This window comes from Eulemur rufifrons, chromosome 24 (genome assembly GCF_041146395.1).
Source record: "Eulemur rufifrons isolate Redbay chromosome 24, OSU_ERuf_1, whole genome shotgun sequence".
Taxonomy (NCBI): domain Eukaryota; kingdom Metazoa; phylum Chordata; class Mammalia; order Primates; family Lemuridae; genus Eulemur; species Eulemur rufifrons.
Genome location: NC_091006.1, coordinates 3595278 through 3621108, shown reverse-complemented (window position 1 = coordinate 3621108; position 25831 = coordinate 3595278). Strand labels below are relative to the sequence as shown.

Below are 25831 nucleotides of genomic sequence, written 5' to 3'. Positions count from 1 at the left end.
GAGTCACACCCACTGAGACCCGGGCATGGTGCCAATACTCTGAGTATTCAGAACTCTGCCCAGGCTCCGACCAGAAGGGACCTCAGTGGGCCTCCATGGGGACAGACTATCCTCTTGTTTCGGGAAGAATGTGCAGGTTCTGAGACAGGAGGCTCTGGCAGAGCGGGCCTTGGCCTCAGACACCCGAGGAGCCACTGCCGGCCCAAGTGGGGGCCCTGGGCCCTCTGCCCCCTCCCACATGGGTGCCCTGTCCTGGGCTTCCCTGCAGCGCCGGGTGCTGGTGCCTGGGTCAGGTTGTCCCAGGGAGGCAGGAAAAGTTCCAGAAAGGGCGGGGAGGGGTCCATGTGTTCCCACCCACCCCCCACCAGAGTAGACACTGCTGCTCTGGAAACCATGTGCTTTATTTGGAACCTCAATCCAAGGGAACATCCCCCCGGGGTCATACAAAAGCTGCAAACCACGTGGTTTGGTGCAAGGCAATGGCCAAGGGACCACAGGAAGTCCCTCGCTGCTGGGGCCTCGTCTTCAGGCCTCAGGCTTCCCTGGTCATCCTAACTCCGGGCTGAGCTCCTGGGGTGCCCCTCAGCATCTCCCTCAGCCAAGGACGGAGGAAATGGGTGCAGGGCAAGGGCCAGGGTCCCCATCCAAGGGCGGCGCCTCTGTCCCCACCTAAGGCCTGCTGCATCCCGAAGCCAAGGCTCCTAGCGTGCTCAGAGCCCCGTGGCCCCGGGAACATCTCAGCTCCCGGGCGAGGCACCACGGAAGGGGCACGCCCCTGCGCACAGGAGGGCGGCCCCGCCCTTCAGTACAGGTCCGCAAAGGGCTTGGAGTAGTTGAACATCAGGTAGTCCATGTAGTAGAAGTCGTAGGTGCGCTGCCGCTGCAGGGCGGAGAGCTGGGCGAAGTACTGGTGGGTGATCCTCGCCGTGGTCCGCGCCTCCTGCGAGTGCCGGTCCTTGAAGCTGGGGAAGGTCAGGTTCCGCGGCGCGCGGATCAGGCTCAGGAAGAAGTTGGCATCGTCCTCCATGCTCTCGAACTTGCCCACGAAGTCGTAGTCGATGAGGCAGGGGCTGCAGAGGCGGCTGACGTGGTCCCAGTGGATGTCCATGCCCACCGGCCGGTGCACGTCCAGCAGGTACTGCACGAACTCGGGAAAGCGCACGCCGGCGCCCGTGCGCAGCGCCTCCCGCGAGGCGTTGGCTCGGTACCGGGCCAGGATGGCCTTGCCGAACACAGGGTGGTAGTAGCTGTTGGGGTGCTCGAACTTGTCGCGGAAGGCGGAGACCAGCCTCTCGAAGGGCTCGCGCACGAAGAGCATCTTGGTGTAGGTGCCGAGGCGGTGCAGGATGCCCTGGCGGTCGAAGGTGTCCAGGCGCCTGAGCGCGCCGCCGTAGTGCACCGTGTTGTGCTGGATGTCGGCGGCGGACGAGGCCAGCCCCGCCAGCACCATGAGCACCCGCTTCCAGTTGGAGCAGCCCGCCTTGGGCACCTCGCAGTACAGCACGCGGTGGCGGTCCTCCACGAAGATGCGGGACACGTGGCGGGGCGTGACGGCCCGCCGGCTGCTGCTCTCCCGGTACTTGGCGCACGCCTCCTGCATGAGCCGCTTGCGCTCCCGCTGGCTCTGCTGCAGCCCGGCGCGACGGCCGTCCAGGGTCCCCGGACCCGGCCGCACCGCGGTCCCGCCGGAGCCGTTGGCCGCCGCACCTGTCATCCTCTTGATGAGCAGCCGGCGGCGGCGCTGCCGGAGTCGCAGACGGGCCCCCCTGTTCGGCAAGGGCTGGGGCTGCCCGGGCAGAGGCAGGTGGAGGCCCCCCGGGGCCCGGCTGGACAAGTCTTGGGTGCCCTTCTCTGTGGGTACCGTCGAGTCACCATCCTGAGAACTGCCTTGTGGGAGGGCCTGGGGCAAGAAGAGAAAGGGTTACCGGGGTGAACAGGGCAACAGGGCACTGAGGGTCACACACGCTAGACCGTCTCTGCGGCTGGGGTTCCTGCCCCCTTTGTGGCCTGGGTATTTTCCCGGGTGGGGGGTGGGGCAGGCTGGCCATGTAGGTGTGACCCCTCTGAACCCTGGCCCAGCACCCAAAGGCCTCCCTCTGCTCCGCCAGCCACGTCCAGCCACGAGTGCAGGACCTGAGTGCAAGTGTCACTTCGGCCACCAGATGGCGCGGTCTCCCCAGGAACCTGCAGCTGGTGGCCTGAGGGCGGCGGCTGAGATTTACCGCGTCTATTAGCAGAGCCCAGAGCAGCCATCTAACAGGAGAGGGAAATTCATGGATCCAAAGCCCTGGCTTTGTGCCCAAGGCTCCCGGGAAAGCCTGGACACATTTTTCTTTCCAAGAATGGATTCAACGCGAGCTCCACATTTTCTTCCCTGCCCTCCCCAACTCCCCCAGGCTGTGCACCGAGATTTATCTCTCAGACTTACGTTGCGGGGCTGCTGCGGCCTGATGTTGAACTTTATTCCTGGAAAGCAAACAGAGGAGAGGACGGTGTTAGCAGCGGAAAGACCACGTGGCTCCCAGGGACCTGCTTATGGGCTTTTGACGGGGGATGCCCAGGCTGCAGGGAGCCTGGTGTGGGCTCTGGGAAAAGGCGGTTCTGGGGGCGGGGGGGGGGGGCGGGCATGGCTTAGTGCCAGAGCTCCTCCGCCCCCCACCCACACAGGAAATGGGGGTGCAGCCCCGACACAGTCCCACTGGCTCCCACCTGACACTCACTCCTCTGCGTCACACCTCGCCATGTGACCTGGAAGGTCCGGAGAGGCACCCTGCCCAGGTGTGCCCACACACCTGCCCAGAGGAGCAGCCAGGGGTCTCATAAGCCACCTCCCACTTCCCCTCACTCAGTCACAGAGAAAGGACCCTTCAGATAGCTCTGTCCATCCTCTGTCCACACCAGCCCAGCAGCCACGCCCTGATCTAGTCCATATTCCCTGCACCGGGGTGAGCTGCCCACGTCCGGCTCACCCTGGTCTCCAAGGGACGGAGCAGAGCCCAGGTAGAGTGACTTACTGCCGACTCAGGGAAGATGGAGATCAATGCGTCATTGGCCATACTCCAGAACGTCCCCCTCTGCCCACCAAAGAGGCCCCTCGCCTGGGCTGAGCCGGGGTCCCCCAGGATAACAGGCTCAGGTGAGGTGAGCCTCTCTGGCCACAGGAAAGGAGGGGAAGGAGGGGCGGTACCAGTGGCCCAGCACTTCCCCTGCGCTGCCATCTGTGTGTACTCAGCAGAGGTCTGGTGGCTGGAAGCCTGGCCGGCAAGGGGACATCTGGGTCTTCCCTCCCCCAGAGACTGTGGACCTCTCCGTGGGCTCCAGTTTTGCAGAGTCAGCCTGAGGCTGTGCCCACAAGTCCCCTGCATTCATCAGTAAGCGGGGAGTGGGGGGCAAGGTCCCTCCTGGTCTGACAAGCCTCAACGCCCTGAGTTTGCTGGAAACTTCCTCAAGTTTCAAGAGGGGCAGAAACGAAGGCAGAGCTTGGGCACACTTCCTCTTTCTTCTCCTCATTCCTTTGGGCTGGGAGCAAAGCTGTGCCCTTCCCTGGGCAAAGGGCAGCGTCCCCACCTTCCTGGGCATTCCCAAGCTACGTGTGCGCGCGTGAGGGGCTCCGAAACAGGCCTTCCAGACTCATCCTCGGAGGCTGAGAGGAAGCTGCGTGTAGACTGTTGCACCGCTCAGGGTACGGGGCGTGGGCAGTGGGCGCCTGGCTTGAGAGGCGCCTGTTAGAATCAAGCCCCTCACCAGGGTCTCCTCTCGCAGCCCAGAGCCTATTTCCCTCCTCGTCCTCGCCCGTCTACACCGCAGCCATCTCCTGCACGAGCCTCCCGCGCTCATTCCCTCCGGCGTGTGGGGGTTCTCTCCTGCAGCCAACGGTGACAGCTCCCTTCGCCAGAAGGGACCGCCGTGCCACTCGGCTTCCCGCGCCATGGCCCAGTTTACTAATTATTTTCTTCTGGTGATGGCAGCTGGCTCTGCTAAATTGCCTCTCCTCCTCAGAGTCTCAGATACGGGAATTTACTCTGCTTGTCACTCCTGTCAGCTCGTCAAGGTGTGATGGCTCTTATTTATATTCCTTTGTGGAGCCGATGAGTCAGGCCAGGTCTGGCCAGGAGTGGGGCTGAGGCGTCCTGCCAGTCGGGGACATCAGAAGAGCACGTGCTGCGGCCCCCGAGGCTGTGACCTCCCACCGGCACTGCCCCGACAGCCTGGGAGGGCGGTGGCTGCGGGTCCTGTCCCGTTTCCTCTGTGCTGCCCGGACAGGAGGTGTGTGTCTCTCGGACCTCCAGACTTTGAGCCTTAAGGGAGTTCCCAAGTTTGGCCCCTCTAAGGCCGGCCAGGCTAGAGCCCTTGGCGTGGCCTGGAGGCAAAGTTCCTGCCGGACAGCGGCCAGGGCCAGGTGAGTCTCCTGACCTCTTGGTGACATGAGCCCACAGAGGTGACCTGGCTGCAACTGCCCCCTTTGAAGGAAGAATTGTCTTGCGGACAATGAAGGGTCCGATAACAGCAGTAACACATCTTACCTGGAGCCTGTGCGTTTGCCACGAGCAGTATGTTCCTGACCCTTGGACTCTGGCAGCTTAGTGGGCACAGGCGAACCCTATCCCCACAAGGCCACTTTTGCATAAAGACAGAAAGGCAGTGAAGGAAATACAAAGGGCCCTCCCCTTGCCAAGGGCCCGGTGTCCCCACTTTTTCCATGGAGGCAGCTGCCCTTCCTTGCGCTGCTCAGATAAAGGCTGAAGCAAAGCCCACCCCAGAGCTAAACGAGGGAAAGCCAGGAGCCTTGGGTACCTGGGGCTGCGGTCTGCACATCCCCGGCCGGCTGTTCTTCAGGACCCTGGACAGCTGCTGGGAAGGGCAGCTAAGGGCCCATGAGGATGAGGAAGGTTTGCCACCAGGAGTCCCTAGTACCAGTGCTGTGGGGGACTTACGGGGGTGGGGATTTGGCCTCAACATAACCACCACGAGCCCCTGCAAGGCCCCCAAATAAACAGATAATCTAGATAAAATCAGAGCAACACCAGCCTCGGCGCCCAGTCTCCTCTTCCATCCAAGGCTACCAAGGCTGCCAAGCACCCCCCACCTCCCACCTCCCCGCCTCCGCCCCCACCACAGGGGACTCCAAGGCCAGCCACACACACCTCGCTCTCAGAGCCTGCGTTCCCGTCCTCTCCTCCCAATATTGCTTAACATCTGCAAGACAGCTCCATCCCCCCACACGGTAAGAAATAAACAACCACTTTCTCTCTCTGGACAGATGACATTCGCAGACAGGCAGAAACACATGTGCTGCGATAAGGGCGCGCATCGGTGAGAACAAACAAGCGTGAGTTATTGGGGCTGCCACATGCGTTCCACGGTGTGGACTCCAGACGTGCGGATGGAAGGGCATCCTGGCTGCCAGCTAGGGCCGGGCAGGGCTGGAGAGAGGCAGCGAGGCCAGCTTCTTAGTGACCAGGCCGTGCGGCCCGGGAGGGGCTGGGCTGGGGAGGGGGCTCTGCCAGCCTGCGGGCGGGTCGCTCCCCTCCAGAGGCACAGGAGGGAGACCTGCTGGCTGCCACACTAAAGCCCCGACCCTGGGGCCCAGGACCCACTGGGGGTGGCAATTGGGGACCAGTCTTTTGGTCAGGCCCTGTACACAGGCCACACCCACGAGGGTGAGAACAGGACCCAAGTACCCAGGAAGGGCTGGAAGTGCTCCACGAGCCCCCGACCCCCTCCGGCCCTGATGGCCCACACCTGGGGAGGTGACAGCTGCTCTGGCTGCTCAAGTGCCAGCCCTGGCCCTGACGGGCAGCAGTGAGAGGGTTCTGCCACTCTGAACACTGTGGTCCGGGGGAGGCAGGGCTGTCCTTAAGGAGTCAAACGCAGAGGGACAGGCATGGCAGAGAACTGGGGGGCCAGGAGAGGCCATGGGGGTGGGTGCCAGTCCCAAGTCCCTGCCTTGGGTGGAGTTTGACTCGTGGTCCTTGGATGTTTCCTGATGGAGCTGTGGCCTTGGCCACTTTTGCACTTCCGGGCCTTCTGGTGGCTGAGCCTGCGTGGCAGGCCACCTCCCGTCCATTTGCACTGTACGTTCACGTGACCACTTATGTGGCCCAACTGGTCGGGAGCTTCCAGGGCTTTGGCTGCTTCCCTTGGCTCAGCCCAGCGGGAGACAAGTGACAGGAAGGGGAAGCCCTGACTGTGTCTTTGTCCCCCCATGTGCAGGACTCCGAGTCCGAGCTTTGGCCTCAGCCCAGACTCCCTACAGTGGCATCTGGTGGGACGGAGCCCTGCCGCCCTGGGCAGCACGGGCTGTCAGCCCTGTGCTCGGGGCAGGGCCAGTGTCTTGTCTGTCGGTGTCAGTCTGGCACCCTGCCGGGCACACAGCAGGAGCCCAATAAATGCTTCACGCTGTAGAATTCCAGCCCAGGACTCTGGCTGGAGCCTCCCAGCCTTGGAAGGGCCTGCGTGTCTGGGAGGCAGGTACCAGCCACGTGGCCGGACGCAGACAGGGCAGCCCCAGCCCAGCCGGGTGGCCCTGAAGCCTGGCTCTGTCCCCCGCCCGCTGCGGTCCCGGAGCTCCTCCGTCTCTCCTCCCACCAGCTCAGGCTCTGCCCTTGTGAGGTCTCTGCTGGCCCAGGTGAGGGACAAACTGCCCCCACGGACCTCCTCCGTCTGGGGCGGGTTGTGAATACGCCGATTAGCTGCAGAACGGACGTTTCGACACACTGAGCGGTCAGAGGGCAGCCTGGACTCACGGCACAGAGTTCACAGGAAAGCCTCGAATTCTCACTTGTGTTTACAGGAGAATTCGACTTACGGAATTCTCTTCTGGGTCCCCAGGGCGTAGCCTCGGTCACAGCCATGCCCACTCCTGCTGCCCTAGGGCCCAGGACAGGTAAACGGGGCTCCAGGTGGGGCTGCCCCAGACACAGCTGCCAACTGTCCCTGTGCCATGAAGGTGGCTCTGTGGCCAAGCGAGGACGGAGGTGAGGCGCTGGGCAGACACTTCCGGGGGGTGGGTGCCGCGTACAGCCCCTGCGGCAACCTCCCCCCTCGCCCCTTGAGCTCCGGTGGGCTTCTCCGCCTTCTCCCCATTTCCTCCTAGACAACCAGACTCAGTCACAGCCCCGCATGACCCCGACCGCTGGCTCAGACCAGGGCAGGGTACACTCCCCGCACCCGGGGAGTCCACTGAGGGTCAGCACGCCAGAAAAGAACAGGGGAGGGACGCGTGCTGCTGCGTGGCCCTGGCCAAACCCCTCGCCCTTGCGAGCTGCTTCACCTGTAAAACCAGCTACCTGTGCGCATCCCGCACGTGCACGGACGCCCCAGGAAATGAGCGGGCCCCGCGCAGCGAGCGGCGCTGCAGGGAGGCTGTCAGCTCCTGGCGTGCCCGTCGCCGGTTTTCTCTGTGCCAGCTGAGGTCCCCGAAGCCCGGCCCCTGCCCCCAGTGCGGGACTCCGGCCGTCTGCGGGCTCGGGGAGTGGGAATCTTCCTGCCTCGGGTGGGTGAACGCCTGATGGCTCTGACGGCTCCTTGTTTTGTTTAACGATCCCCTTCCCTCCCTCCGTGTTAGGATCCCGGATTCAGCCGGGTAGTTCCCTGTCAGCTCAGCCCTGGCTGCGAATCCCCTTGCAGCTGTCAAGGAATCGGCACCGGCGCCGCCTGTCAGTCAGCCGGTCAGCCCGTCTGCGAACCGACAGCCGTCCCGCCCGCTCCGAGGCTGCGCTCGGCTGCCCCGCGCCCATCACTCTGTGGGGGAGGGGAGTCCTGGGCTCCCTCCCACGTGCCCCTCCTGCCCACAGGGAGGGCTCCTCTGTCAGAGGCCGCAGTGACTCCCACAGTGCTCAGTGGGTGCGTGGGGTCCCCGCCCCCACGTGCCAGCAACACCCCGCACCGTGCATGTTGCACGGGCTGACTTGGATGTCTGTGATCCGTCACACCATGCACGTCTGTGCCGCACAGGCGCATGCTTCCTGCTGTGTGTGGTGTGGCGTGCCCTGGGTGGGGAGTGTGTGTGTTCACGTCCTCGTGTGGTTTCTGGGAGTCCCTGACACATGGCTTAGGGCAGGTCGTACCTTTTCTTTCCTTCATGTGTTCTTCCAACCACATGGGCTGGAAAAACAAGCAGGAGCTGGTGGACGCTGCTGCAGATGAGAGAGAACAAACTCCGTGGCACCAGCCGGCAGCTCGTGCTGCCCCTGGGCACTCCCGCTCCTGCTTCCCGGGCAGGGTGCAGGCGGCACCATCAACGAGCCGCCCCACCCGGCAGCCCGCCACGCGGGCGCTCACGCCGCCCTGCACCAACGCTCATTGAGCTTCCGTATGGGCAGGCAGCGTCTGAGGCACCGGTGACAGTGTCTTGGCCAGGAAGGGGACAGTCATGGCCCCACCCTCATGGAGCTTCCAGTATAGCCAGGAAACGAGGGCTGCGCAGCAATTCCCCGTGCGATGGCAACAACCGCGGACGATGCAACGTGTGACCGGGCGTCGGCGGCCCAGGGCACCAGGTGACATCTCCCTAAGGTAGTGAGGACACTTCTGGCAGAGCTTGGTGGCCTCGCATCATGACAGCGAAGCTCATGGGATGAAGGGATCAGCCCGGAGACTGAGGGGTGTTAAGAAAAGGCAGGACCGTGGCGCCGGCAGGGCGGCAGGCAAGGGTCTCACCGCTCTGGAAAGACACTGGACCTTACGTCCTGAGGCCAGGGCAGCTTCCAAGGGCTGCACGCTGTGGAGTTATTTTGAATCTAAGGACCACTCAGGATGAACAGCCAAAGACAGAGCAGAAAGGCTGGTCAGGGGATGTTGCCTTTGTCCAGGCTGGAGACATCTGAGGCCTGGCCCTGGCGGATGATGACAGAAAGTGGCAGAAGATGTGAAGACTATTTCAGGGGTGACATGAGCACGGTGCTGTGCTGGGAACTGGCTAACAACAGGCTCTCTGGGCAGTGGGGTGGGCGGGGCGGGGGAGGGGAGCCTGATGTGCAGTGTTTGCCGATTTCCACGGTGTCATTGCTCCGCCACGGCACATTTCAAGCTCCTGATGTGACCGTGGAGTGGGGTCAGCTCGAGGCTGCATCGGCAGGACCCCTGGGGACTGGCTGGGTGTGGAGGGAGACTCTGGTCTGGCCTGAGCAGCGGGTGCACGTTGGGGTTATTTCCTGCAAAGGAGGGCGGGGCCTGTCCAGTCTGAGATGCCCGCAGGTCTCCCGGGTGCAGATGTCGGGAGGGGCGGCTGGAGGAGGGGGACGAGGGGGGCTGATCAGAGCAGTGGGGGGGGTGCGGGGGGGGGGCGCGGGAGCCTGTTCGCCACCTGCGGCTCTCCTGGGCCAGTGAGGGCGTGGGACCAGCACTTCCCAGAGGGAAAGCACAGCGGAGGTGCAGGGCCTGGGCCTGAGCCCTGCCCTCCTCCTGGGCCCCGGGGAGCCACAGCCTCACAGCACTGCTCCTGGGGGGTCCAACAGGATGGATGTCAGCGACTCCCCTTGCGTGGCTGACAGGGTGCCTGGTGACCACTGTCCAGTCAGCTCTGCAGGAAGGGGCCTAATTTGGTCTAAATGATAGTGAATTCCTGCTGGGGGGTTATAGGAAATAGTCAAGCTGGAGCCTGAGGCTGGGGCAGCTGCAGGGAGGGGCTGCCTGCGTGCAGAAGTGCCTGCACCACCCCCCACCCCCCGCCTGGCCCGGAGACAGACACCCCAGGGGCAGACACAGGCAGCGCCTCCCTGTCCCCTGGAACGGAGTCAGGCCATCAGCGGCAGCGAGTGGGGCGGCCTCATTACCAAGGTGGCCGGACTGCAATATGATGATCAGTGTAGCTCCAGCTGGCCGGGCACGTGCTGCTCCGGCTGCAGCGTCAATTACTGAGCCGGCCTGGGGCTGTCGGACCGACACAGCTGCTGCCTGCCATACCCTGAAGAGCCACAAAAGTAAATCCGTCCTCGCTGACGCCTCTTTGAAGTGCCCCCCACTGCACGGCTCTGGCCCGAGGGAGGCAGTCCACACCCCCTGGGGAGAGGGGGGCTCCCGCAAACCAGGCCAAAAAGGGCTGCGCAGGGGCCCCGGGAGGGATGTGCTGATCCTTGGAAGAGCCGCCCAGAGGGCCTCGCGCTGGTGGCTAGTGCCATCCACTGATCCAGGTGATCTGATCAGATCAGAGGGGTCCCTGAATCTAGGTGGTGGCCCCAACTTGGGCATGGTGGGTGGGCAGCTGCAGCTCCAGACACCCCCCCACCCCCATCCTCAGGGTCTTCTGCAGCATCAGGGAACACCAAGGGGCAGCTGCATTTGAGGGGTCCTGCTGTGTGCCCCGGAACAGAACAAAGCCTCCAGCAGCTCAAAGGCAAGGCCAGGGGGCTGCCCGGAGAGCTCAGGGGGCCCTGGCAGCCATCCAGCTGTTCTCTGCCGACGGTCTGGACGGCTGCAGTCCACACTGCAGAGCAGAGGTGAATCTCCCAGGGCAGAGCCTCGAACTCAGAATCAGGTCCAGCCAAGGGCCAGGGCAAGAGAAGTTCAGGAGGCCTCTGGCCTGAGGATTAGGCCGGCTTTTCTACGGGGTAAGACCCCTGCGAACAGACATCAATCCTGGGCTTGGCAGTGGCTGGCTGTGGGGACACCACCATCCCTAGATACCTGGCCTGGAGCCCACTTCTGCTCCCTCTGAACAGCCAGCACTTGCTCTGCCCAGCCCAGCACCCCAAAGGTAACAGGAGACCCCACAGAGCCATGTGGCTGACCAGGGTGGTCCCAGACCGTCACGGGGCCACAGACAGCCTGTCCTCCCACTGCCCATCACAGCCATGCCACCTCACACACTCACATCTAGACCACAGGCCCTTTGCACCTCACTCCCTGCCCCAGCCTCTGCCCTGGGGCACTGACTGCAGGGCCAAGGAAAGGGGGAGCGAGGGCTGCGTGCTCAGAGGTCATTCTGGAGGCAGCTGGGGAACCTGGAGAAGACTGAGGCCCAAAGGAAGTGGGAAAACGCAGTAGGATTATCACATCGTGATGCAGGTGAGGAGTGGTAAGGCCTGAACTTTGGCGGGGGTTTGAGGCTGGGCGGTGGGAGAAGGGGAAGGTAGATTTTGCAGAGCAACCAAGCAGGAGGCTCTAGGAAGAGCCCCCACGAGACACTGCCAGGACCCTCACTGAGAGGGAGGTCGGGGGGACAGAGGAGCCAGTGGGGGGGAAGACGTGACCCTGAATTGTCCTGAGTCAGAGACAGACTTGAGTACCACCTGCAGGGAGACGCTCTCAGCTGGAAACACAGTATGGCGCTTGGGTGAAATCAGCGCCCATTAGCCAGCTCTGGGCGACACACCTCGGTTCTGGAGGCAGCGTAGACACAGATCACACAACCTAGCCCTGCGACTTCCAGCAGCCTTGAAGTGTGCCCACATCGAGGCACAATGCCACCCTCATTAGCTCTGAGCACTGGAAATACCAGGGAATGTTCAAAATTGTCATGTGTACTCAGAATCTGCCAAAGTTTTCTAAGGCAAAGACACCTCCCCCGTTCTCCCCTCTCCAGCATTTTGGGGGTGTCTCCTCACTCTGTGAGAGGCACCATTTGCGGGGAACTTGATGCCAGGGCTTGCCTGGGTGGGGGTGGAGGGCTGCCGAGTTCCTGGAAGACGCCATGCGAGGACCCAGAATACTCCTTTCCCGGCGGAGCAGGTCCCTGCAGCAAAGCCTGGAAATTAGGCACGGCGGGCTTTGCCAATGCAACGTGCCCCTGTGTAACGGCTGTGTAGCTGGCTGGGGTCACCGTGAAGGGAGAGCTAACGAAGGTTCTCTGAATGGTTTTTTGCTTCCTTTGAAGTCCGACCAGTGCGGCTGCTCTGAGGACGAAGAGAGCCGACTGCAGGCACAGAGGGCCCCCGGCCGCGTGCGTTTCCAGCGGAATGAAGACTCCAGTCTGGATCACGGGGAGTGTGTTTTGGACACCTCTTTGCAGGTGTGAAGTGTGCTATTCCGGGAAACAAAAACAGCCCGGCTTGAGCCTTCAGCCTTTCGTGCCTGTGTGGGGTGAGGGTGAAAAGCTGCCCGTGTAGGTGTGTGCGGCGCCGTCTCCTCTGGAATGAATGATTTGCGAGCCGGGTGAGAGCCGCCCAGCCCAGCGCAGCATCTTCTTCGGGATTAAACGTCACTCCTTCTAATGACTTGATTTATGTCTGGAGGTTTACAGCTCCAAACAAAATATTGTGATGATGGCAATAAATCACGCTGGAGACGCTTACAACGGCGACTGGCATGTTTTCTGTTTGTCTGGGAGCTGATTGCGAGCCAGGGCTGCTGTGTACCAGTGCGTGCGGGGCAGGGCGAGCCCGGCGCAGGTGGTGTCGGGGGCAGGGGAGCGGCCGCGGGGTGGCAGAAGCTTCGAATGCTTGAGGATTTTGTGAGAATCTGCAGTTGGAGCTGGCAGGGATTGCCGAAATCCAAAAATCCGCAGGAAGGCACCATCCTGAGCTCTGAGGGAGGCGCGTGGGTGGTTCGTGTCCCTAGAATGTCATTTCCGGCTCTCAGCTTTCTGCCCTGCTGCGTCCGCACGAGGGTGGGCCAGGTAAGGATGGCTCTGTAGGGCTGAACTCCTTGGAAGAGGGATGATCAGGCCACAGACAGGTGTCCCCTGGGCTGGCATCTGTCACTCAGATGACCGGCAGAAAGTGATCGCTCTCACCAAGACCGTGGCCTGCAGAGCAAGATCTCAGGGGAACTGAATCAACCCCAAGGTTCACTTCCATAGTCAATTCACAGACCCCAGCCTGGGCTCAGGTAGAAACCAGCAGCCCTGCTTTCCCGGCTGTGTCTTTAGCTGGTCTTGTCAGAGACACTGTCATCCTTGCCCCCGACATCTGGGACCAGCTGTCCCCGTGCGCTAGGGCAGAGGCTGAAGTTAGCATGCAGGGGGAGCAAACACTCAAGGGGCACACAGAGCTCCCTGCCCTGTTCCCACTAGCTCAGCTAAAGCTCCATTCTGGCTCCAAGACTGTGACCGTAGAAGCCTGCTCAGTGGCAAAGTCGATCCTGTACCCGGCACCAAAACAGGGGAAAGGTGATGGGAGGAGGTGGGACTGGGGCTGAGTTTCAGGGCAAAGACTACTCATCCCAGCAGAACACAGCCACTCATGCTGCCTGGTGCGCTTCCTCCGGAGGCAGAGATGTGTCCTTGGAAGAGCCCCACAGCCTAGAATGCTGCAGCAAAGACAGGCTGCCCATGAGGTCCTGCGTCAGGGTACTCGGGATGCTGGGTGATGGGGAAGCAAACCATTCCCAGGTACGAGGCCCCAGCCCCAGCTCCTGGCATATCTAACTGGGAGGTGTAGGCGGGGGACTGAGAGTGGGGAGCAGCTCATGTGCTGCACGAGGAGTGTCCTCCCTGTCAGATGTGATGAAGCACTGATGATGGGTAGATGCCTGTGGGTGGCATATTGATGGCAGGTGGGATGCTGGGCGAATGCTGCAGAGGATAGTGGGTGGGAGGGTGGAAGGTTGGTGGGTGGAAGGTGGGTGAATAGTGGGTGGATGGCAGGTGGATCGTGGGTGGAAGGTGGGTGGATGGATAATGGGTGGTGAGTGGATGGTGGGCAGAAGGTGGGTGGATAATGGGTGGATGGCAGGTGGATGGCAGGTAGAAGGTGGGTGGATGGTGGGTAGATAGTGGGTGGAAGGTGGGTGGATGGTGGGTGGATAATGGGTGGAAGGTGGGTGGATAATGGGTGGATGATGGGTGGAAGGTGGGTGGATAGTAGATGGAAGATGGGTGGAAGGTGAGTGGATGGTGGGTGGACATTGGGCAGAAGGTGGGTGGATAATGGGTGGAAGGTGGGTGGAAGGTGGGTGGATAGTGGGTGGGTGGATAATGGGTGGATGGTGGGTGGATAAAGGGTGGAAGGTGGGTTGATGGTGGGTGGTGACTGGATGTGGGTGGGTGGATAAAGGGTGGAAGGTGGGTGGATAATGGGTGGAAGGTGGGTGGAAGGTGGGTGGAGGATGGGTGGATGGTGGGTGGAAGGTGAGTGGATATTGGGCAGAAGGTGGGTGGAAGGTGGGTAGTGAGTGGATGGATAGTGGGTGGCTGGTGGGTGGATAATGGGTGGAAGGTGGGTGGATAGTGGGTGGATGGTGGGTGGATAAAGGGTGGAAGGTGGGTGGATAGTAGGTGGAAGATGGGTGGCTGGTGGGTGGATAATGGGTGGAAGGTGAGTGGATGATGGGTGGAAGGTGGGTGGATAGTGGGTGGAAGGTGGGTGGATAATGGGTGGATGATGGGTAGCTGGTGAGTGGGTGATTAGGGGTGGAAGGTGATGGAGAGCTAGGGGCGTCTGAGGTTCACAGGAACAGATTTGAGGCGAAGGCCTAGCAAAGGCTGGGGCTGGCTGTGTGGGTAGCTGGAGGGGAGACTGGCTGGGAGCGGAGCTGGAGAAGCTGCACAGCCCCAAGCCGGCTCCAATCCAGTCCCACTGGCTGAAGGTGCAGCCTCTGGTTGTGCCATCCCCATGGCAAAAGTGCTTCCCTGGCACTCAGGTCGGCAGCGCAGGTGACAGAGGTGGCAGCTCCAAACCAAAGGCAAGCAAGGCCCCACTGACCCCCTGGCCACTGGGAAGATGTTGCTTCTTCTGCCACCAAGTGCTGAAAGCAATCTCCAAGGTCAGGAGACAAAGCTCTTGTCCATCTTTGATTAATGGAAGGACAAAAAAAAAAAATGTTGTTTGTTTTATAAAGGCTGGCAAATTTTGATAATGAAACCTTTAGAACATATAATTCTGAACCCTTTCTAATTCTAGGCAGATAAGGAATAATAGTAACGTATTTCAACCTCAGAAGCAAAAATAACCTTTTATCACTTAATTTAACAATGTTACTGGGGAAATATGTTCGGAGAATGCAAAATGCTATTTAAATGATAAAATATGCTGTCTTGGATAGCAAGGAGTTTAATTGCCACAATCACAGTCCAAACACTGCCATGCCAGCCCTGACAGACACCACTAATGACAGGGTGTCCATAAGGAGCAGTGGCGGAAAGGCTCAGCCCCAGCTATGGAGTGTCCCCGGGGAACTGCCCAAAACGGACAGCTGTCTGGGCTCTGCCACGCTCATCAACAGCGCAGCCTCGTGCAGTAAGAATCGGTTCAGATATTAATATTAATCGGCCAACACATTAATATTAATCAGTTAATATATACTTCCCATGACAACAAGAGATAAAGGAATCTTATTATGTGGCGGATCAGGGAACACGGAATATCTAAGTGGATTTCCTCGGACGCGTAAAGAGGCTAAGCCTCTTAGACATGTCATCTCAGCAGAGAATGCAGCCAGGGTCGCGCGTGGGTAAAGCCACACGCAGGGAGAGCCCGGTGGGAGTGAGTTCCTCTACATGGGCAGGGGGTGGGTTGGCGGCACTGTGGCTGGCGTGGGTGGCCCCCACATCTCTTCCTCTCAGGGCTCAGGTGGCCACTGCAGAACATCTCACCCGAAGTCCTGGGCAAGCAGGGTGCAGGCCCGGCGGGCACAGGACGGCCAGGCGGGCCCCTCCCTGCCCAGAACGGGAGAACACGACGACTCCGCCCCCAGACCTCCCTGGCCCTGGTGCAGGGGCACTGGTTCTGCAATTGCTCACTGGGGACCTGGCTTTGCGCTGAGGGCACAGGGTGGATAAGGAAACGGTCCGCTGTCGTGGGGCTGCAGCTGGACAGGTTTCCCGCCGCCTGGGCCTGCGCTGGGCCTGCGCGGCAGGAGCGCAGACTCTCAGAGCGCTTAGGCACCTCGCCTCCTCCACGCTGCCGCCCGGGTGCGTGGCAGAGCCGGCATGCAGGCCACCCTTGTGTGACTCTGGGCCCTCATTCTAACCGCTGGCTGACACTGCCTGTCAGTGCCTGGGGACGCTGGGCTGGGCAGCCTCGGGGTGGGGTGTGGGGGGTGGTTCACAGCAGGTCTGACACAGTCAGGACGGGCACCAGGCTCTTGGCCACGCCGGGGCCCTGGGGAGGCGGCCCGCACGCGGCCGGCGGGGGGGGGGGGGGGGGGGGGGTGGCGAGCAGGCGGAGGATCACCTATGCGCATGCTCACTGCAGAGCGCCACAGGCATTGGCGCATCTGAGCACAATTAACATTTTAAGCACTAATTATTTTACTTGGGTGTCTAAGTCTGAGGATCCTTCAATTTCAGCTTAATTGGAGAAAAATGGTCATCAGTTATTGAGCAGCAGGAGGGCGGCTCTGGGCCTCCCCACGCTGAGCCTGGCCGTGAATCATCCCGACATATGGGTCCCCACGGCGGCAGCTGGGCAGCCAGGCCAGGTGGGGGTGCGGTGGGCAGGCCCTGGGCACCCTGCCCCGCCGTCCCTGACATCTGCTGGGAAGGCTTTTTGGCCAAGTTAATTACTTGCCTTTTTATCTTTCCCATTTTGTTCCGTTTTCTGCAACAGCATGTTGCAAGAAAACCGACTGCAAGAGGAAATGGGATTCATTATTAAAAGGGGAGCTTATACCGGCCCGTCACGCCCCCTTGTACTTGATAATCCGCGCTCATAATGAAATTCTCAGGCCCTCCCCGGCAGGCTGGAGGGTTGGGGGAGGGGTGCACTGGCCTGCTGGGCGGGGACACGGGTGCTGTCCTGGAGGGCAGACCCCGCTGCCCAGTGCAGCCTCCCCCTTCCCCTGGGGGCAGGCGTCAGGTGCCCGAGGCCTCCTGGGAGAACCATGGGCCTTAGTGTTCCATTTAGGAAAACTAAATGGAATGTTTTATTTTGCTTTGCCTATTTTTTTCCTTTGGTCCACTCTGGGCAACCAATTAAGAGAATCAATGGTTCCAGACCCCGATGGGAAAGTGGGCAGCTGGGGGCTGGCTGCTGGCAGATGAGCATGGGGCTCTTTCCTGGCAGCCTTCGGGGATGGCCTGGCCGGAGGCTTGGGGCTTGGGGCTTGGGGCTTGGGGGTGCAGGGGGGCTGGCCCAGGACACAGGGAGGTGCCAATTCTGGTGGCCTCCCCTCCAGGGTGGCCCTCGGGTCCAGGAGAAGAACGAGCAGGAAACTCTGAGGTCTGTCCCAGTGCATGTCTTTGCTGGTGACCCCCGAGCCCCTGCTGAGGGCACCTGGCTTTGAGCAAGGGGAGCAACTGAACTCAGACCCTACCTGGACAAGTGACAGGCCCCTCCCAAGACACATCCTCCCAACCTCACTGACCCGGCTGGAGTAACCCTCCCCTGGTCATGCCCTCAGTGAGGACAGGTGAGGGGCAGGAGTGGACAGGTGAGGGGCAGGTGTGGACAGGTGAGGGGCAGATGCGGACAGGTGAAGGGCAGGTGTGGACAGGTGAGGGGCAGATGCGGACAGGTGAGGGGCAGGTGTGGACAGGTGAAGGGCAGGTGTGGACAGGTGAGGGGCAGGTGTGGACAGGTGAAGGGCAGGTGTGGACAGGTGAAGGGCAGGAGTAGACAGGTGTGGACAGGTGAAGGGCAGGAGTGGACAGGTGAAAGGCAGGTGTGGACAGGTGAAGGGCAGGAGTGGACAGGTGAAAGGCAGGTGTGGACAGGTGAAGGGCAGGAGTGGACAGGTGAGGGGCAGGTGTGGACAGGTGAAGGGCAGGTGTGGACAGGTGAAGGGCAGGTGTAGACAGGTGAAGGGCAGGAACTAGAGCTGCAGAGCACCTGCCCATGGCGCCGCATGATGCGTGCAATGACCGGACCTTAGCGTGAGCCGGGCACTCGGTGAGCACTCGGCCCCCCTCAGCAAAGGCTGTGTGTCCTCCCTTCCCTTGGAGCCTGACCCCGGGTCTCCTGGCTCAGCAGCCTGGGGTTGGGAGTGCACCCACCATGGCACGCACAGCACCCGGGGGGAGCTGGCAGGACCTGCCCGAGTTACTGACCCCAGGGACCACTAGGGACAAAGAGGCAGAGCCGCCTCCTGCCCTGTCCTTGCACTGACACCACTGTCCTCTTCGGCAACGGTGTGTATTGGGCACCCGCTGACTCCAGGTACCCACTAGCTGCGACGAGCCTCATCGCATCAGCCCCTCACAGGAGCCCACGAGCCCACAGTGACCCAACTTGACACTGAAGAGGCTGAGATGCACATGTTTAGCAGCCCAAGGTCACACAGCTGGTGAGTGGCTAAGCTGGAAATCGAGCCCCGTTGTCGCTGGCTCCAGGGTCTGCTGTCCCATCCACCCACTGCCTTCCCAGCGAGCTCGTCCCTGGAGGCATTCCCGGGTCCTTGGTGGGAGGGGGGCGCAGGACAGGGTGGTTCTGTCCACAGCCCCTCACTCACCCCTCCTCCTGCCTCTCCTGAGGGACACAGACATCCCCATCCACAGGGCCACGGTCCTCCCCCACCAGAACCCATTAGGAGCATGAACTCTGTGGTCACAGCCAGCCGGCAGGTGCAGGGGGACAAGGGGCCACCCAGGCTGCTTCCTCAGCTCCCACAAAGCCCCACGCCTGCGTGTCAGTAAAAAATCTCAAGCTTAAAAGGCTCCCTTAGAATTATTTTTGTCGTAAAACATTTCATTCATGTAAAAGAAAATATACACGATACAGGCGCTATAAAGCATAATACAACAAGCACTCAGGATTCACCCCCGGTTTAAGAACCAGAACTCTGTTAATATCACCGAGGCTCCCTCTGTGCCCTTCCTGGACACCTTTTTCCTCTTCCTCCCAGGGGTGACTGCTACACAGAATTCTGTGTTTGTCATTCCCTTCCCTTTTTGTGTTTTTAGGATTTTATTTTTGCTTTTTGGCATATGTTTCTACCCCTAAGCAACTTATTATTTATTTTTACACGGTAGCTTAGCATTGGATGCAGTGGGAATATTTACACCACAGAAATTGGCAAACGCTACAGATCAGGGCTTTGCCTTCTGCCCCCCAAGAGGAGGGGCTCACAGGCATGTGACGGGCTGCAGCCCACCTCCAGGGGAAGGTGTTCCTTCTGGGGGAAGAGGCTCCTGTGAGCTGAGGTCGAATCTCTGATTAGGGTGCAGCTGTGAGCCGTTAGCAGGCCACACGCCCAGCAGCTGGAGTGGGTCTGGGTGGGGCACCTACTGCTTCGACTCCAAGACAAGGCAAGGTCCGGGCTAGAAGTGACCCCACAAATCTACCCTTTCATTTTTATTCTATTGCTGCTAGTATTTACAGGCCGTTCCCTGGAGTCAAACACATGCTTACTAGAGCTCTTCCCAACCTGAAATTATTTATGACTTGGCATTCAGGGTGGAAAAGCAATTTTCTCAAAATGTCTGATGTCATGATATATAGTCCATTTGACAAGCACGTGCCCAAAACCTCCTGCTCTGCAGGTCTGCCCCGCAATTACCGTCACCCTGAATTAAAAAGGAGAACTCGCCTTGCTTGGCAGGATGCTAGCTCGGGTAGCTTCCAAAGAAAATGCCTAGAGCATCTCATGGAAAAATAAATGCCTTGGAAGAAATAACAAAAAGTATCAGTTATTTGGCCAGATCAGTGTTTCCCAGGGGTCTTTTGTTAAGTGACGCTGGAGTAGAGTGAAGTCTGGGCTCCTGGTTCACAAAGCCCGTCTCCCACTACCTCCTGGCTGCGTGGCTGGGATGGGTCACATCTCCTGCCTGAACTTCGCCGAAGACAACGGTGCCTGTGTCAGGTAGGCTGTGACAGTAACCTCAAAGAACACGTCCATCAGCAGGTGAATGGGTAAATGAATCACGGTGTGTCCTCACACTGGAATACGACTCCTCCGTAAGAAGAAACCAACCACCAATACACGTGACAGTCAGGGCGGATCCGACAGCCATTACCCTGAGCAGAACCAGCCAGACATAAGAGAGTACACTCTGTAGGATCTCACTCATATAAAATTCTAGAACAGACAAAACAAATCCCTAGCGATGGATCCCTAGTGATGGGACAAGATCAGTGGCTACTTGAGGGTCGGTGGGGACGTGGAGTGAGCGTGGGCACGAGGGAGTGTTCTGGGGTGAGGGAAATGTTTTACACTTTTTTTTTTTTTTTTCTGAGACAGTCTCACTCTGTCACCTGGACTAGAGTGCCATGGTGTCAGCCTAGCTCACAGCAACCTCAAACTCCTGGGCTAGAGTGATACTCCTGCCTCAGCCTCTCGAGTAGCTGGACTACAGGCATGCACCACCATGCCCGGCTAATTTTTCTATTTTTTGTAGAGACGTGGTCTTGCTCTTGCTCAGGCTGGTCTTGAACTCCTGGCCTCATTGATCCTCCCACCTTGGCCTCCCAGAGTGCTAGGATTACAGGCGTGAGCCACTGCACCTGGTGGAAATGTTTTATATTTTGACAGGGGTGATGGTATATATATATATTTGTCAAAACTCATTTACAATGCATGTGTTTTCTTGTTTATAAATTACACCTCAATTAAGTTGATTAAAAATTATGTGAACATACTTTGGAACTCTAAAGTGCCATGCTAAAAAAAATGCCATTTCAGTTTTGCAGAGATCTTGCCTGCATAGCAGAAACCAAATGGCAACACTTGGGAAAAAAGAGGCTTTTATAAAACTGAAAAAGGAAGTGAACTGAAGAACACCAGATACAAGTAATCTTCAATGATCTTTGAATAAGCATAGCCATTTGGAAAAACGATGCCCCCTACAGAGCAAGTCCCAGGCACTCCTTGTCCCACTGTGGGATGCAGGGACCAGGTGAGCGGGGGCTGGGAGTTAGAGGTGAAGCCTGCAGGGAGGTTGGGGTCAGGGCAGCTGGTGCATGGCTGCATCTCCCTCCAGACAGAGCTCTCGGCTGGAGAAAGTCTCCTCTCCAAGGTCGCACCTCCTTCCGAGGGCTGCCTGCATCAGCCAGGGCTGTGTGTGGGACTGGCTGACAAACTTGCAGCCCGACTTCTCTCCGCGCCCACTCCTGCTCCCTTCCTTCCCCACGTGGATGCAGGGGCACCCCCTCCCGCAGTACACTCCCTGCACTTCCTAGAGTCTGCTTCCCTGGGACCTGACAGTGCCAGCTGCCAACAGGAAATGTTAGGGGTGAATCACCTGCCGCCCAGCCAGCAGGGGGGACCCCAGAACTGGTGGTGGCGGTAGGTGGAGCACAGACAGCCCCTGGCTAGAGGCCAGAGGCAGTAATGATGCTGTTAAAATGCATGTGTGTGTGTGTGTGTGTGTGTGTGTGTGTGTGGTGAACCAGGGTGGCCTACCAGTGGAAGGAAATGCCCTGGTGTGTACAAAAGTGCATCTGAAGGTTGGGAAATATGGGGCAAATAGTAATTTGGGGACAGTGAAATTGGCTGGCAACTATCTCTTTGGCAGCCCATAAAAAGACTCTCATCTTCCGCAGCAAGAGGATGGGTCCCGGGACTAACTGATAAGAGCGGCAGAGCTTCAGAAGGTTAATTCTTAGCAATGGCTGGAGCCCTCCTCTCCTCCGAGAGGAGACAGAATGGGACCCAGAGAAACGGGATGGAGACTTCTGGGCAGATGCACGTGGAAGTCTTGAACTCTCCGATTTGCCTCAACCCTCTGCTGCAGAAGCATCCCAACCTCTCCAATACAGGCTGGTGGTCCTCTGTTAATTGGAGACATTGCAGAGGTCTCTGTCCTGCAAGATCCTCAAGATCTGCCTCCACCGCCTCCCCACTAGACCAATAACTGCAGTTAAACCACAACAGAACCCAGCTGCGGAAGCCCTGGAGTTGCTACGAGAAGAAAGGGACTGTACCTGGAGAGCAAAGAAGGACCCAGTAAACAGGTACTAGCAGGGGCCAGCAGAATACACATTGAACTTGACTCTGAGGGGCTGCATAAATGAGCAGAACACGAGGTTGAATAGAGAGGAATCTGACAGGGGCACATTCTCCTGGGATGCAGGATTTGACAGCGCGGTGAGGACCCCAGAGGCAACGTGGACATGCTGCTAGGGTGGTTCCTAGAAACACGGAGGAAGCAATGACCCACGACAAATGGAGCAGCGATGCTAGAACTGCTGTGGCAGACAGTGCGGGAAGAGAGGCAGGCTCCCAAGGGTGATTGTGCTACGGGGGGCATCCCAGGAAAGGCTGGAAAACCCACCACTGCCTCTGCTTTGTAGGGGGGCCTGGAGGACACCTCCTTTTCTAAAGCAATATAGAACACACTGGTGAGGGGGCGCCAGCATCAGTGAGAAGCTCGGCGGTGCCTCTCCTCTGCAGGACGGGGCTGAATGGAGGAGATGCCATCACAGACCTGGACTCCCCGAGAGCAACAGGACCTCAAAATAATAGAAGCCACATGGTGGTGCTTAGCCACCGTCACCACAGTGTGCACGCTTAACCTAATGAGCAGCAGCGCCAGTGTGGCAGCCAAGAGGGCTGACCCGCAGAGCACTGTGCGATGGCAACCAGAACACGGCATCCCCAAGGGCAGGAAAGGTGGGCAGCGGATAAGCCGATATATACAACAAAAAGAAACGAGGCAGGATGATCAGGAGGTTGAGGTCAGCTGACCCAAGAAAATGGCACAATCCTTTGCCCAGTTTTCAGATGCAGAACTCAATGACCAAAGGAGAGGTAGTGTCCCAAGAGGAAGAACTCCATGACATCACAGCAAGTACACGTAGTAATGTTTCCTGTTTTCCCCACAGTGACCTATAGCATTGATTTGGATAGCTGTACACTCAGGGAAGGGGAACACACAAACACTTCTAGATTTTTGTTCCAGTTGACATTTACACATGGCCCCTGGGAACTGGAAGTTCTCAGCACCCGTGGTATTATGAGGGCACACAGGGTGCCAGGAGAGAGTGGCCTGGGTCTGGCTCATGCTGGGTTCACAGGGCCCTGGTGACCACTTCTCCACAGGCCCTGGATGTATAATCACAATGGACGTACGTGACATTTGACAAAACCCGGTGTCCCTGACCTGTGGGGCAAGGACTATGATAGTAGGGGATGCCTAGTACGAGCCCCTGAAAGTGCCCCTCTCCCCTGAGATTAGATATTAAGTCAAAGGCAATATTATTTCTTCAGGTATGGCAGAGATTGGTGCCATTCTTTTTTTATCCATGGGACTCTGTTTGATAAGTGCCATTTTAACAGACCTAGAGGACACAGGGGGAGTCATCAGCATCTAATCACCTCGGAATTCACCAGTCTAGTCCCATAAATGGCAAATGGGTCCTCGCAGAGTACTGCAGACTCTATTGCATTGTAACCCCAACTGCAACCACTTTGTCGGATGCGGTGACTTTGCGAGAGAAGACTTGCATGGTCTCAGGTACATGGTGTGGGACCAACAGTCTGACAAAGAGGTTCTTTTCCATCCCTGTCAAAACGGAGTATCAGGAACAGTTCACGTTGACTTGGAATGGACAGCAGACATTAATATTTTGCTCCAAAGTTGTTTTAACTCTTCTCTTCTATGTCGTAATATAGTCCCCAAAAGCTTTCTGCGCACAAATCTCTGCCCCTGAGTCTGCTTTCCCAGGGAACCCGACGCGCAACAGGCTGGGAAGAAATACAGGTTTGCAGTCAGAGGCCAACCTGGTTCGGGGCTGGCAGGACTGAGGTTACAGGCAGAGCTGATGCAGGCAGGATTACTTAAGGACTCAGGGCACAATTAACAGCAAAAGGCCAGACTGCTTGGGTCTGAGCTGGACCAGTGACTAGGTGATCAAAACCGGGCTGTGGCTTGGCACCACAGCCATCTCTGACCTGCGGTGGCAGCTCAGCCAGCTGGAAAGAGGGAGGTTGTTTTCAGGACCATGGACAGCCCCCAACGTTCTCCATGCCCCACCCACCAACCCCGCCAAGTCTGACCTCGGTCCTGTTTTCTCTCTCTCTTTTTTTTTTTTTTTTTTTTTTTGAGACAGAGTCTCACTCTGTTGCCCGGGCTAGAGTGAGTGCCGTGGCGTCAGCCTAGCTCACAGCAACCTCAAACTCCTGGGCTTAAGTGATCCTACTGCCTCAGCCTCCTGAGTAGCTGGGACTACAGGCATGCACCACCATGCCCGGCTAATTTTTTGTATATATATATTTTAGTTGTCCATATAATTTCTTTCTATTTTTAGTAGAGACGGGGTCTCGCTCTTGCTCAGGCTGGTCTCGAACTCCTGACCTCCAGCGATCCACCCGCCTCGGCCTCCCAGAGTGCTAGGATTACAGGCGTGAGTCACCGCGCCCGGCCCTCTCTCTCTTTTTTAAAGCCTACAGCACCTGGTATTCCCAGGTGGTCTCCCATCCAAATACTAAACAGTCCTGACTCTGCTTAGCTTCCAAGATCAGAAAAGATCAGGCGCGTTTCTTTTTGTTGTGGTATGGCGGTTAAGGTCCTGTTCTCTGGGATAGGAGAGCCCTGGAAATGCAGGGCAGGAAGTCTGTCAATGTCACGGATAACCCATGTGAGGTTCTGGCCATCTGTGTGACTAAATGAAGCAATCACACCTGAGTCTCTACACCACCCAATGCAGTCAGAAGCCAGGAATTGTGCCTGCACATGATGCCTGTTGTGGGGGCTGATCCAAAAGTAAATAACTCATCTCTAGAGAGGTTCACTCTCCAGTGGGGAAGACAGCTAGGTGGACACGTAACGGCCTTTAAGGGTTTCTGAACCTCCTGAAATGACAAGCCAAGTGCGTGTGCGTGCATGTGGGATGGGGGGCTGGAGAGAGAGAGACCCCCAAAGTGTAAGGATCTACTCCTCTGGACCTTGGGCTGAAACTCAGCACTGTGGTTTAATCACGGGTCCAGTCTGGGTCTGTTTCAGAGTGGTTCTCCTCTCCCAAGGGAAGTCGTTTCCATGATTTCTCTGAAATGACCTAGTCTAGCATGGCGTCTTTGTCCCAGACCCAACTTCTCATGGCAGATGGCCACACAGCCTGCAAGGCCACTGGGAGACTTGGAAGCTCTTCTCAGCCCAGCAGGGGCTCAGACTTTGAACTTAGTGTGGCAAGTGATTTGCACGGTGAAGTTGTGCAGACGGATACCCCCAGCCTTGAGAAAGGTCCCTGGGGGTCATCGGAGAGATCCCCTCGCCCTCAGGGTTTGGGAATTTCCACCAGGGAATCCCACACCCCACAGGCAAGGGACTCTTGCAGGGAGCTGCACGGGGTTTGCTTCTGAGAACCAGTTTGAGCTTTTCCACTCAGGCTCCTACGGCTGGCTGGCTGGTTCCATCTAATTCATGATGAGTTACAGGCATCTGCTATAAACTGACTTAGAAAATATTTTAAAGGACATACTTTCTTTTAAAAAGTAGTAAGGGAAGACTCACAGAGAGCGCCAGGGTCCCCGTCCGCACCCTGCTTCTGAGCGCTGCCCGCCTCTAACCACACCCGCCTGAAGCATCCCAGCCTTTCGTGGGAGGCGCCACCTGCCGGGAAGGGGGCTTGTCTGGTTCCCCGGGGCACCCTTGTTTGTCAGCCGACACCTCATCAGATTCTCAGACGTCTCTTTTTGAGAGATGCCCACAGTTCGGATATCAGAAAAGAGAGATCTCATTCCCAACTCTTACCCAAGAATTCAGGGATATTAGAAGGGATAAAAAGTGTTTTTGTAAAATACCAGTTAAGTACACATGAACTCTTGGGAATGATGTTTTAGGGCTGACAAAATCAGTCTTTTTTTTCCCCCACCACACGTACTCTCTAATGAGACAAAATGAGTCTCGAATGCACTCAGTGCACAAGCAGAGACACAGCCACAAACAGAAGTACCACTCCGGCCCCACACCGTGATTGGACGCAAAGAGTAAATGAATGACTTAATTTCTATTTATTAACCAGCTCTGAGCACCCAGGATAACACAACAGTGTAATTTGGGATGAGCAACGGCAAACACTGTCTGGGGTATCTGGGGGTGATCGGATCCTCAGGGGAGGAAGACAACTGGCCGCTCGGC

At 58.4% G+C, this 25831-nt stretch overlaps 1 protein-coding gene across 1 annotated transcript in view; it reads right to left on the bottom strand.

Moving 5' to 3' along the window:
• Window positions 1-802: 802 nt before the first annotated feature.
• The window catches only part of CHST8 (carbohydrate sulfotransferase 8), a 57579-nt gene continuing 32550 nt past the window's right edge, over window positions 803-25831 (bottom strand). The window contains exons 2-3 of the mRNA XM_069458078.1: window positions 2429-2466; window positions 803-1900 (exon numbers count right to left, since the gene is read on the bottom strand). Coding sequence (XP_069314179.1) covers window positions 803-1900; window positions 2429-2466 — 1136 coding nt within the window. The remainder of the gene's footprint in view (window positions 1901-2428; window positions 2467-25831) is intronic.